A 13,837-nucleotide genomic window follows, 5' to 3' on the forward strand; every position below is an offset into this window, starting at 1 on the left:
CTTGCAGCTGGAGCAATACTACTTTAAGTTATGAAATGCGATTGTAACTGAATATGAAAAACAGTTAAGATACGTAAATTTACTGTCATAAGAGGAATGCCATTGAATTTCAATTGTACACACTTGGGTGAGAAATTTGTTAAAAAGAAACAAAAATGCATAAAATCTGTAATAGGCAACAATATACAAAATTTCAAATATAAAATTAGGACTCGTATAGTTTGTTACTTGCATCTTTTCACAAGAGCAAATTAAAAGAACCACACATCACTGAACTTCTACACAAGCTTCTTGTGTTTCAATGTCATTTATTGAGGAGTGAACGAGATACTGTCAGACATGCCAAAGAGACTTCACATTCAAGGGCTGGAAGCTGAACAGCTTTCCTCATTGAGTCACTGTACAAGTTGTTTTACGGAATCTGAAAGTGCGATCAATGAGGTCTTCATGCTTGATGTTTTTGTCTTCAGTTTTTCATCTTTTGATCTACTAACTTGCTGGGCAGAAGGACGCTTTCTACCCTACAAAGACTCACACTCCGATTAATACAATTAACACTAGATGTAGAGATTTTTTTTTTAATCTGTTGTAACGTACATCTACTGCTGAATACAAGGTCTTAAAGCTGTTTCTTAATTCATTATATCTAATGAGAAAATTCAACTTGTTTCCCTTTCACCATCATATGGATGGCTTATACCATTAGAAAAATATTCTTCAGTGCTATTGTAGGGTTTACAGGAAGCTTCTTCAGTGTTGTGGGATAGGAACAGATTTAAACACCATTCTGCGAGAATGCTTCTTCCTGCTGCCACTGCCTGTAGGTTGCAGAAAAATGGCCTACACGCACTACAGTTCTGTTTTACTCAAGAAAGAAACAAAAGAAACCTAAACAATAGGGTAAACGTTTATTTGGAGTTAGTTTTCTTGCGGATGATAATTAAGGCCCTTCAAGCAGAGTTCAGGAGCTCCTGTATGGCTGCCTGTTGATCTGCATTGAGCTGTGATATGCATTCTGTCCACAGTCCTCCAGATGTCTAAAAAACAAGAGAAGTTGTGTTTATACAAGCAGACAAGCTTCTAAGGCAGATACTAAATTTTCATGTTTTACAAGGCTCAGCATCCACTGGGCTCATTCCTGCAGTATATATACAAAAGAGAAAAGGCTTAAGTCTTCAGTTATACACAGCCTCACATAGGTTCAGTTAGGGATTCTCTGTAATGCCAAATGCAAGCAAGTTGTGGTTAGACTGAACCAAAATTACTGAACTTCCTGGCAACTCTCTATAAATTTATTCTGATTTGACCCATTTAGTTAAGTCTTCTCTCTTAGGCTAACCATAGCATAAACATGTTCTGTTTTGCACTGAAGTTAAAAGATTAATATTCTGGCAAAACAATCATTTAAATGCAGGAATGTCTTCTGGGCACTGATACACCAGCAATTCACTGTGATTATAGCATGCAAACTACAAAAGTGTATATGTGCAAAATTCTGCTATAAATGCAAGGTACAATTATTCTTCAGTGAGAAGAATAGTAAATTACCACCTAAAGAGAAGAAAAGGTATATAGTATATATCTTTGGAAATGTAAAATCTATACTCTCCTTTGCCTCACTATACCTTATTTGTGTGACCACAGCCCTCTGCTGAGATGCTAGTTTTTAAAGTCATCATCGGAAGAGACTGGTTATAATACTACCAAAATATCCTGAAAATTAAAAAAGGTTGCGAAAAAGTATATTTTGGATTATTAATTGAATTAGGGAGTAATTGGAACCTTGCCTTAGAATGACAGTGATGGAAAATATTACATGTGACTGGCTTTAAGTCATTAGATTGGCCTTCATGACTGGTGTGTATTTCAAGTACCTTTTTAAATATTGTTTAGCTTTATTTAAATTTGATATGTTCTACCTTCAGCTCAATTGTAATGTCTGTAAATGTCTTTTCATACACATTTTTAAAGAGTAATTACATCAAAAAAAAGGATTCACAGAATTCTAACGAGAATTTGATAAACATTTTTGATAAGATTAGGCATTTTAGATTGTCAATAAATAATGAAATACTGCAGAATTAAAGAATTCCAGTATTTCTGAAACATGTTTAAACTGGTACTACCACTGAAATATTGCTTCTGCTCTAGGAATACTTAGACATGAGGAAAAGAGAAAATTCATATTTTATCCCAACTATGGCCATAGTGCTACTCATGCTAGATGCTGGTAGTGGAACAGTTTACTCAAATCATTGCAAAAAAAAGTATTTTCTTCTGTTCACTGCTTCTTCTCCGATTCCAGGAGACTGTTAGCAGCTACAGACCTTTCAATGTACCTTCCATGCTTTATTGAAGTCAAATTATTATGTGTATAGAGATTTAAGATCAATAAAGGTAATCTAAAATTCCTTAAAAAAAAGAAAAAGAAAAAAGAAAAAAAAAAAGACTTAAGATTTCCCCACAGTCTGAAAGTAAATTAACCAAGGTAGGAGTATTGCTTCAGTCTTAAATGCATCTACCAACCCTGCCCAAACAAGACCTTTTACTCTATCCACAACTCATCTATGCTATACATAGTGCCACTGTATTGGTCAAAAGAAACTCCCTTCAAGCATTTAAGGTACTGAACAAAGGTATTAGCATAGACTAATAAATGATTCATACTAAGATTTTAACTCTAGGAACAAATAGCAGAAGATTCCTGTTTATCAACCAGCATCTAAACCAGTCCGTTCTAAAATTGTTTCACTTCGAAATTTTGCTTGGTTCTATTTACTTTTATGCCTTCACTTAAACAGTTTTAATAATAATAATGTCATTTTGTACCAGACATAACATCTCACAGGCTGGCACATTAATCCAAATGAATCGCTTCCAAAAATCAAGGATTCCTAATGCTCTTGAACTTGAGTCTTGCAGAAACATGCTAGGTAGAATGGACAATGGTTAAACAGCTGCTGCTCCAAACCCTATAAATCAAACTCCAAATCTTATATAAACACTTTTTTATAAGCTATACGCTTGGCAGGCAAGCAGGCTCTATCATTAACACTAACATTAGCCACTACAACTGTCAAACAAGTCCACCGGATGACCTTTGGCCCTGGATTTTGCATCAGATATGTCCTGTTAGCATGACTACTTGTTATTGTAGAGATGCAGCTTTAGTATTTCTCAGACATCCTTATTACCCAGCACCACAAGTCCTCGTATGCCACAACGGGAGTGATCCTTGCAACAGTTCCCTAAAGAAATGAAAAGCACTGCTCCTTTGAGCAACACCTTCTGTTTACACCGGATTAAAGATGGCTGTGGTAAAATTACTCAAGGCTTGGACTCGTCCTCCAGCAAAGGCCCCACGTCTCTACTGTATTAGTAGGTCACCACTGGGTACTGGGGACCCTTATAGGAACCACACATTACATCAGATCCTGCAGTAGAGTTTACTGATGCAAAGACAGGCAGACTTCTCTCCACATTTTAATTTCTGAAGGACATTCTTATTTCACGGTTTTGCCAATACAGTACTTTTGCCTAAATCCAGATTTCAATATTTACCATTTCAGAAAGGTATTTAAACCCATAAAAAAAAACGAAGTAAGACAAAAAATGCATCACCAAAACTGAAACTGGCTAGCATGTTAACCATTTAGCTGCATATATCCTAAGCCTTGTTTTAATTTGTAAGTTTGAGAAGTTTATCTAAAAAGATAGGCTTTATTCAAGTGTAAGCATTACCACGTTTTATCAGTAGCAGCTCAATGTGCATCCAGTATCTCCAAGAAATAGATCATTCATTGAAGCATCCTTCTTTATGGAGACAGAACTCAAAATTGCTTTAATGATTCAGTTATGCTAACTGTTCCCTTTGCAGCTATGTAAAGCATATATTTACCTGCACTTGGCGAACAACATTAGCCAACCGCTTGGTACATGGATCTTCATGTTTAATAGCTTCATGAATTTCACCATCCGCAATTATACTGAATATTCTGGGAAGATTAGAGTTGTTGGGACCAAGGACAACTGGGTTGTTGCTGTTATAATTGAAATATGTATTACAAATCAATAACTGTTTAACTAAAAAAATTATAAATATTTACACATGTAGGTTGAGTGATACTGAAATATCTTATTCCAAGTTTCAATGGAAATTTTCATCCATAAGTATCCATAGCTTTGTCATCTGCTGGAAGAACATTTCCTCTCCTGTTAATAGTTAACCAGCCAATTATTTCCTCAGGCTATACTTTATCAGAAAAGTTCTGTACTTTGCAGAATTACTGAGTTCCATGCAGATGAACAGAAGTGACAGAAATGCCTTGCCTAAAGTGACTTAATTCTCTCTCCCCCTCAGTGCTGTAGGGGGAAGAAGATTGGCTTACTAGCTTCAGAGAGCCTCAACGACTACACCGCTCTGCCAGCACACTTGTTGACACCACAAGTAAATAGTTCTGCTAAGCGCTGGAGTAGCGGAGTGCTGGCATCAAGGATCTGGGTGGAAAACATGATCTACTTCCAGCTCTGCCACCTACCCCTGCTGGAACACAGGGGCTGTGACTGTAGTGCTGACAGCTCAGAGAAGTATATAGCAAGGCTAGGTCATCTGCACAGAGCTGGGTACAAGGAAAGTACTGCTGTACTTAATTCTGGATTTCTGTACGTGTGCACATACATACCTGTCACTACTACTATGGCATCTCAACACAGCTGTACAGGAATATTACCAGTATGGGAACTGCAACTGCCACCATTCATTTTAAATCTTTGCCTTAATAAAGCACCATAAGATATCAGGTAGTCATAGCCTTTTCAGTCTTTTCTACTGCATTCTTTTCTACTTTTCCATTAGGCTGTAATACACAGTATTGGCCAATAGTTAAGGTATGACTGCTACATAATAATTTAGAAGTTGATATTCTTTCAAATATGAACTGCAACCTCCAGCAGCAGAATTTTTTGTTCCATTGACCTATGGGAGGGAGCACAAATCTAAAGAACAACCTGCGGGACAAGATACTTAGAACAACAATAGAAATAATTACAAACTTAAGGGAGACAACACTATAGTGAGGTTATCCGTATTTTCCAGTTCTCTATTTCATACTTTTGTTTGTTCATTTTCAAGCTTTTGGAAAGCAACAAGGAACAAAGCTAATTTAAAGAGCTATGAAAGCAAGGCTGTAAGTGCATGCATGTTGCTCTTAAATAAAATCATCAGTTGATCAGTTATCAATGTTCAGATGCAAGATGCGTATCAGAAATTTTCCTGAAATTTTCAGGTTCCTGGTTGATCCTCTCTCACCATGTACATAGAGGTGCCAGAAATTTTTTCAAGTCATACAGATACTTGTTAGGACAAGAATACTGATTGTTTAAAGACAGCAATAACACTGTGGAAGGTTCAGTTTTTGTATCCCAAATCATCTTCTCTACAGCACATGCATATTAACCTGAAAGTTTTTCAATTTTGGAAAATGAATGCAAGAAAAAAGACCACTAGCCTGCAAACAGGCTTACTTTCTGCATTAATATCAAGACTTTATCTTACCTCTCAATTAAGTCACACAGATAATTGAAAGTATGAACAGCTTCCTCTTTGTCTTCATGCAGGGGAAGCCATGATAACCAGTGTGGCAGGATTTCCTCAACATTTACGCAATCAGGCTTGAATTTCATTATCTTTCCTACAGCTGAAATGCAGTTCTCTGTTGCGTTGACATTCTCTTTGGTTTTGGCATCTGGTGACTGAATAACTCTCACCAGCAATGGAAGCGCCTCTGATTGCAAACAAGACAAGAATAGAGTTTAATGTGCAACTGAGTTACATCACCACCACAAATTCTACACGAGAATATTACATGTATTAAGGACAATTAGTTAATTGCTTTCTTTTTGTGACCTAAGCACCAAAATTCCAGTAATCCATATGGCTGAACATTTTGCTCTTAGGTTTCTCCCTAGTGAACAGTCATCATAGGAAAGACACCGCTATGCAAGGCAACACAAGAAAATGGCTACTGCTGAAGTTTGAGTTTGCTTTATAAATGCTGGGAGGGAGAAAAAAAGAAAAAAAATCTTCCTGTATCTCTCCATTGGAGTTATGCAATTTGTAATACAGAAGACATTGTAATTTATAGCGAAAATGTAGATATCTTTGTAATCTTACATGGTCTATAAACATGGATGATAAAAAGCAGGAATTAGCGGCTTTCACAAATTCTGACTGCAATACATGCGTGTAGTGTGTGTGTCTGCTGCATATCCACTACTTGTACACACACATAATATATACACAAATACACACCATTTAGATGTGCTAGGGAAAAACTCAGAAATCATCTCACCTGATCACTCCGCCTAGCATGGTTTATATGGCAAAATTGGAAACAGCTAAGAAAACATGCATTTTCTTTTTAGATTACTAGCGATTTTTAAGGTCATGAAAGCTTTTAATTACTAGCATCCATGGAGATTTCAAAAACATTCTAGATGTGGAAACAATGTCCCCTATATTCTTTTGCTACAATATAATCCTAAACCTGTAAGATTTCTAGAACAGCACAGAGGACAGGTTGTGAAGTCATACAGAAAGCACACTTAAACTTTAGTAAATGAAGAAGTGTGAGATCTCACATGACTACATTTTGATGAGTAAGCAACAGCTTTGCAATTAAGCACTACACAGCAACACTTAGTAAATTAGGTTTACTGAATTAGGTTTTCGAAGAGTTTAGCAGCTATGAAAAAATGTGATTAACCCTGCTGGAAGAGGATAATTTTACAGGGCTGGTAAGTGTTACAGAACAGCATAAACATAGGTCAGAACCATTCGCTTGCATTTTGAATGGAGACTGAATGATGCTAGACTTCTCTACAAAGCAGTTTGTTTTACAGAGCTGTCCATAACAATGTCCATGCAAGTTGGATTTGCATTTTATGCCCAGGCCATCATGATTACAGAAGCTAAATCTTACCTTCATTTCCTCCTACAGCTTAATACTAATGAATGAGTTTGTAGGTACATGTGTCTTGGCAGCCATGACATTAGAAATGCATCAGAATGAATCAGCTTATAGAGTTTTTTCTTATGAATCAGCTTATATTTTTTTCTTGTCTAGAAAAACAGATCTATTCTCATAGAGATGCTGCAGTAGATAGACCTTGAAAAATAGTTTGACTATAAAAACCGATCATCTTCTATAGTATCTGTATAACATCTTCCAATAACAAAAGATATACAGCCACTGGTAAGATTTAGGAAGAAGCACATGTAGTTGATTAGTACATTATTCACACAGAATAGCAAATTATATTCCCTAGCCAACACAGAAATAGATGTAATTTTGACAGTCCTGTGAACCGTGGAATCTTGAAAACTTCTTTCCCCGTTTATGGAGTTACATTATTTTTGCATTTTTTTCTTCAAGCTCTTTTTTTTTGTTTTTCCTAATTCTACCTTTAATTCCTTTTGTTCCACCGTATCGTAGCTCCTGTGCCATTTACAAGTTCCTATATTCCTATCTTTGTTCAGCTGACTCCCTAAAATTACTCATGTTAAGCCATCTTCTGAGTAGTCTCTTGGAGTCTTTCTATACTGCTACAAAGCTACAATAGAACAATATGCTGTGGCTAAGTATTAATCATTAAAGAAATTGTGAGGTTTTATTTACGATTTAATTTCTTTACAAGTATGATGTTTTCAGAGAAGACAGTAAAACATATGGGGTAGATAGCTTCTCATGCCATGAATTTGGATTGTTTCTAATTACAGCATATCTTCATCTATTATAAGAATATTGTGATTTATTTTATGTATATCTATAGTAATTAAAATATTTTCGAGATGCCTGCTAATAGGCTGCCTCCTAATAGGCTGTATGCTGCAAAGTAAAAAGATTATTTTAGGTAAATATCAAACTAAAGGAGAAGCCAAGTATCTGGAAGATTAACACTCCTGTTATCAAGGATCATTTGTCCAAATAAAAAAGAAAGGGAACAAAGTTGTTACGTGGTTTAAGTAGTCCAGTGTAAAGTCTAATGACTGACAAAATTGCACTTCAGCTGTAGACGACAGAACTCCAAACTCAGAACTGATCTCAGTCTACTTCCCTAGTCTTGGAACAGAGATTCTGACCTGGTATTTACATAAACACTTTCATGAAACATTTCTCTAGACAATTTTAATGTTTCTTAACGTTTCACTTCAAGGCTTTCCACCCTTTGTCCTGCCCCTCTCTTTATTTTAAAGAGATGTTTGGTCTTGGCCTTAATTGTCACCATGCGACACAGTTGTATTTACGTTAATACTGAAAGTTACAACCTCTGTTTGAGGTAAGATTTATGTTAAAGTACTAATTTATCAACACGACATGGTTCTCACACTCTGAAATCATTTAACTCCACTTCCGTTTACAATTCATGTGAAATATATTTGAAACAGCTAAGTATATAAAAAAGGAAAAACCTCTCTAATAAGGATGCAATATAATGTAGTGTGTTCAGAATTAACTTTCCTGACTAGTGAGAAGAATGCCAGCAGATAAGAAATTTCTTTAAAGATGAATTTGAAGTTTTAGAGAAATCAGAGCCATTCAGAAATAAAGTAAACTTTGTTCCGAAACAAGTTTATGATTAAGATAAGCATTATTATAAGTCAGGCCTCCTTTACATAAAGGGAAAGCAGAGGACTACATCAATTGTATTCTAGCCTAATATTTACTACAGTGCATTTGTATAATTATTCCAGACATAAACCAAAGAATTTTGCCTTAAGATGTAGCCATACGGTATTATTAGTAAAAAGGAACTACTTAGGTAGCTACTGTGTACAAGCAAGCTATTTTTATGAAATGAATATTTGCACTTTACACCTTGTTTTTCAAAAAGTACATAGACCTAGTTTACAAAGCAGTAAGTGCTACAAACAAAAAATGCTCCAAAGCAGATTGCTAATATGACTTGTGGGGCACACTGGTGATTGTTATTAAAATTCCAGAATTCCCTGGATTTTTAGTAATCTATTTCATTGTTGAAGAGACCATGACATCATTTATCAAAACAATGAGCATTTTTTGTCAGAGTCATTTAGATAGTTTTACCAGGTGAATGTACATACCTGTGCAAAAAGGACGATAGCTGTCCCCACCAAATTGTGCCATAACTCCAACACCATAAGCAGCTGCTTGCCTAACCTCTGGGCTGTTGTCACATATTGACTGTAGCATTGGCCTCAGAAAGTATTCAGCGTATTTGAACGAGGAAGGACTGCAATGCTCTACAATGTCATCAAAAATGCATAAACCCCACTGCCTATCTGGCCACGGCCTATGTGGACACTGCATCAAAAACAGATAACATGTAAGCCATCTTAAATTAGGTACTTCTGTACAGTCGATGATTCTATCAAATTCATTGTAACAGTAGTCTAAATTTTTTAGAGTTCTTCACAGATTAAATTTAGTCTTACAGACATAATTTTTATAATGATACTAGCAGCAATACCATAAATAAAATAAAATCTGAGTGAATATCTGAGCTAATTAAAAGAGTAATGGTTTTAGACTAAATCTCTTACCTCCACTTCATGCTCTGTTACTTATTTCATGTGCAGTTATTCCCACTAACCTGTCACACTTCTTTTGGGCCCTCTTCTTGAATTTAATATTTTTTTTTTTTTAAGAGAGGACCAGATACTCCCAGGCAAATTAAATCAAGATTGTTGTTTGTGTCAATGATTCTGGGTCTTGTAACAAAAAAATTATCATTAGCACAGCACTGCAGTTGTTTAAAAAAAGCATCAGGTAACGGCTTGCATGATTCATACCAGATCCAGAATAGACTTTGAAATGCCTCTATTTAGTAAAACAATGTTTGCTACATTTTGTCTACCAAGTTCTCTGAGAATCCTGCATGAAGCCCTATCATGTATTAGAACAAATCAAAGTCAAATTAAAAGATTCCAAAGTACTTACAATTAGGTTGACAATTAGTGGTAATAGCCTTTCAAACCATGGCAACACCTTCTCCTTATAACTGCTGAATATCGAGTGCAAAATGTCCGACACTTTAGTCAAAATATAAACGTCACTATCATCCTGATGGGAAAAGAATGCAACTCACATTGAGACTAAACAGTCTTTAAAATACCAAAAGTCACATGAAATACTCAGGTCTCTAAATTAATAAAATAAAAGCTATTTATTGATTTGGCTTTGTTAAAACAAACAAACAATCAAACAAAAAAACAAAAACAAAACCACCACTATTTTGCAGCTCCCGGTATTATGTTTAAAGTTGACTGCTATTTAACTTCGGATGCTCAATCATGACGGACTAAGATGTTTGTTTCAGGGACACATTTTATTATGACAAATACTATCTTGTGCAGTTTTACTGCTTCAATGGATCCCCTTTATAGAAGGCAGACGACCCTTTCCAAGAGCTTACAGATAACTATAACGAGCTTTTATTGAGAAAATAAATAGATGAACAGACTTTGTAACAGAAGGTTGTGGCAAAAATAAGGAATATTAAATGTCCTCTCATTTCTCAGCTTCATTTTTTTTACCTTGCGCAACTGATGCGTTAAATTGGTGAAGTATAGCTCAGATTCAGCTACCAACTCGCATTATACTTGTAAGGATTGAAAGTTGTTCCCTGGAGCTGCTTGTGTCAGGAAAAAACTGACTTTGTTTTTAAAGCAAGTTTTGTTGTACTCTGTATGATTTCTTTAACCATTTTATACATTCTTAAGCGTGGAAAACGCAATAAAGTTAGTGTCTGGTCTCCAGTGAGAAACTAGAAAGTATTTCTCATGCAAAAGGCAGCATACCACAACAAAACAATTAAACTCTTGCTGTTTAGGCAACTTCTGTGCTGCCAAGGTATAATTCAAGGAATACTTCTGGAACATACACACAAATGAAAACAAAAAAAATAGAAAAAAAGAAAAAAACCCCAACCCTACTGCATTAGATCAGATGGTCCACCTCCTCTGGTATGCAATTTCTAGTAATAGCCAGTTTAATAACTGCCTAAGGCAGGGCTGTGCCCGACAACTTAACAAAATCAATGAGATCAAATATAAGTTAAAGCATTTAAGAAGCCTTGAAACTCTTGCACAGCATTGATTCAGCTTCTGTGGAACTGTTCTATTTGCTAGTTTTTTCACTCTTTATCAGTGCAGTGATACATAAGAAGCATTATTTCCAAACTGCCTATCTAACGGTCTGCAAGAATATTGAACAGTTTATGCTGTTCATTTTGTTCATTCACAAGGTAAGAAAATCAGGAAAGGCTCTTGAGCAAGACTTGAGTTTTGTTATCACATGATCAGAAGGAATATGCAGATACCAGAATTTAACTCCTTTGAGTGCTGGCCAAGTATTCCTAAAGAGGGGCACAAGAACTGTATTTAAGAAAATATTTGCATATGGATGAATCTGTTAAGATGTACTCTAGAGTCTAAGAGCAGGTTAAACTTATGCAGACAAACTTCACAACTTTATTATACATCATCTAGTAAAAATACTTCCTAAAAAATTTTACTAGATAGCCTCCATTTCTTATAAGCAGCAGCAAATTATCATTTTGAAAGATGATCTCCGTAACAGTGAAGATTTAGTAGTTCTATTTTCTCTTCAGTCATATTTGCCTAATTTAAGAGGTCAGTTCAGTATCTTAGAAGTTATGTCATTTTGGGACCTCTCACAAGGAAACACATTATGCACAGCTATTCATCCTGCTGTCCTTCTCTGATGCTATTTTAAGTCTATCTTTTCTGTGGCAGACTCCTGACCTAACATGTTAGAGGTCCAGGTATCAGAGATATGCTCAAAGTTTAAAAGCAACCCAGGCCTATAAAAAACACAATGGAAAAAAAAAAAAAAAAAACAAACTAGTCTGCAAGGTGGGCCTTGAATTAACAATAGCATTACAGATGCCATTGACACAGAATTTGACAGCAGACTGCTTTAAAAAAAAGTTACCTAAAAAGAATTGTTTTAGAGGAAGAAAAAAATGAAAAGCTATATTCTGAACATCTTTCAACATACTGCACAAGGATTCCCTTTATATTTTCCTATACACATAGGTGAGCAAATGTGACCCAAATGGATAATTCTTACTGGAAGTTCTGAAGGAATGTGTCAACAGTGCACTTTCCCTGTTAAAAATAATTCTGATAAGATGCGCTATGCTTTGAATAATGTGTCATATTTGTGTTACTTATTTTCATCCCAACCCTATGGAGGAAAAAATCCCCAAATCAACTTACTTCATCTTGTAACGACTCTTCAACTTGTTCATCATAGTCTTCATCTTGTCTTTTTACTGAAAGAAAAAAAGAAATATTAAACCATGACAACATTGCTACAAGTATGTAAGAAGCCTGTGAAGGGAAAAAAAAAATGCTGAAAAGAACATAGTATCTGAAGATGCAACTTGGATTTACTGTCTTTAATAAGCTTTAAAGAGCTTTCAGAAAAAAACAGAAAATAAAATGATATATTTCAGATTGAGAATGTATAAAACAACATGAGAAACTAGCAGTTGAAGTAAACACACCACAAGGACAAGAGAAGCGCATATAAATGTAAGACACTGCTGTTGCTTTAAGAAAACTGCAAAGAATTCAGCTTGTGTGCCACAATGCCATAGACAACACATTCTGCTTTTAAGAACTGCCTCTATCATACATTAATATGAATTCATGATAACTTACCCTGTCTTAATTCTTGATTTTTAAAGTGCTCTTCTAGTTTTCCTTTTAATATTCCTCCAAGTTCTTCAAAGTGTTCGTTGTTAAGGCATCCATCTCCCATTACCTCAATGCACTAGTGAAATAAAATTTTTTACTTTTTCAGTATTAAGTTAAATGAGCAGACACAATGAAATTGAAATATGCAGGGGATATATTAATACAAGTTTTGCTTTAAGTGATCACTAGCAGAAACAACATAAATAGAACATTTATACCGTAATCAATTATCCAGTTACATAAATAACGCATAATACCTCTGTACATGTCACTCACATGACTTAAGTAGTTTGCAGTTAAAATTACAAAGTTTGGTATTGATTTTAGGTTAATTCACTTTTTCTTATGCAAGAATAAAAATACCAGTGTAAGACTAAGCTTTTCAAAACAGCTATAATGTTTATAGTCAAACTACACACACAAATCATAACCAAAATACATTTGGAGGTAGCTTTGCATTTCTGTTAGCCATTTAAATTAACATAACATGCATGTTTTCTTACTGTAAAAAGCTACCGACAGTAGCATCACAATATTTCTAAGAAAAAATAAGTTACCTTTGCAAAAGAATGCATTATTTCTGAGAGAACATCTGAATCTGGTTCTGTCCCAATGGCTTTGATGAGCGCATCACACATGAAGTGCCACATCTGTGTGAGGTACTCTGGCCCACGAACTCTAGCACATTCAAGAAGGAGGGGCATTGACTCCGCTGCTGCCACCCGAACACGTTTTAATATTAAGGAAATAAAATGATCAAAGCCATCACGAAGTGCTTAGAATTTAAGCATCAATTACTATTATGAATAATTAACAATTCTGTTCATTAACTCTATTCAATTATTAATTTCCTATCTGAAATTGATCTGCTACTACATTCCTCTGCATTTGGTTTCCTACTTAGATGCACATCAAGATCATAGCAAAATTAAACTGTTTGCTGTTTAAAAGTTGTTTCAGGCCATGATCGTAAAGCTCTTCAAGGTCTCCCTCACTTCGTTGATGCAAACGATACTTTCTGTACTGTTTGCTTTCAATACTATAGGCAAGCCTTTTTTTTTTCCCCCTCTAAGA

At 35.3% G+C, this 13,837-nt stretch overlaps 1 protein-coding gene across 1 annotated transcript in view; it reads right to left on the bottom strand.

Annotated features, from left to right (window-relative positions):
* Positions 1-288: 288 nt before the first annotated feature.
* IPO5 (importin 5) overlaps positions 289-13,837 on the bottom strand; it is a 43,935-nt gene continuing 30,386 nt past the window's right edge. The window contains exons 19-26 of the mRNA XM_062566837.1: positions 13,321-13,493; positions 12,728-12,839; positions 12,281-12,336; positions 9,978-10,100; positions 9,122-9,341; positions 5,555-5,783; positions 3,899-4,040; positions 289-1,037 (exon numbers count right to left, since the gene is read on the bottom strand). Of these exons, the coding sequence (XP_062422821.1) occupies positions 951-1,037; positions 3,899-4,040; positions 5,555-5,783; positions 9,122-9,341; positions 9,978-10,100; positions 12,281-12,336; positions 12,728-12,839; positions 13,321-13,493 (1,142 nt within the window). The 3' untranslated portion in view covers positions 289-950. The remainder of the gene's footprint in view (positions 1,038-3,898; positions 4,041-5,554; positions 5,784-9,121; positions 9,342-9,977; positions 10,101-12,280; positions 12,337-12,727; positions 12,840-13,320; positions 13,494-13,837) is intronic.

The sequence above is a fragment of the Rhea pennata genome, chromosome 1, assembly GCF_028389875.1.
Source record: "Rhea pennata isolate bPtePen1 chromosome 1, bPtePen1.pri, whole genome shotgun sequence".
NCBI lineage: Eukaryota > Metazoa > Chordata > Aves > Rheiformes > Rheidae > Rhea > Rhea pennata.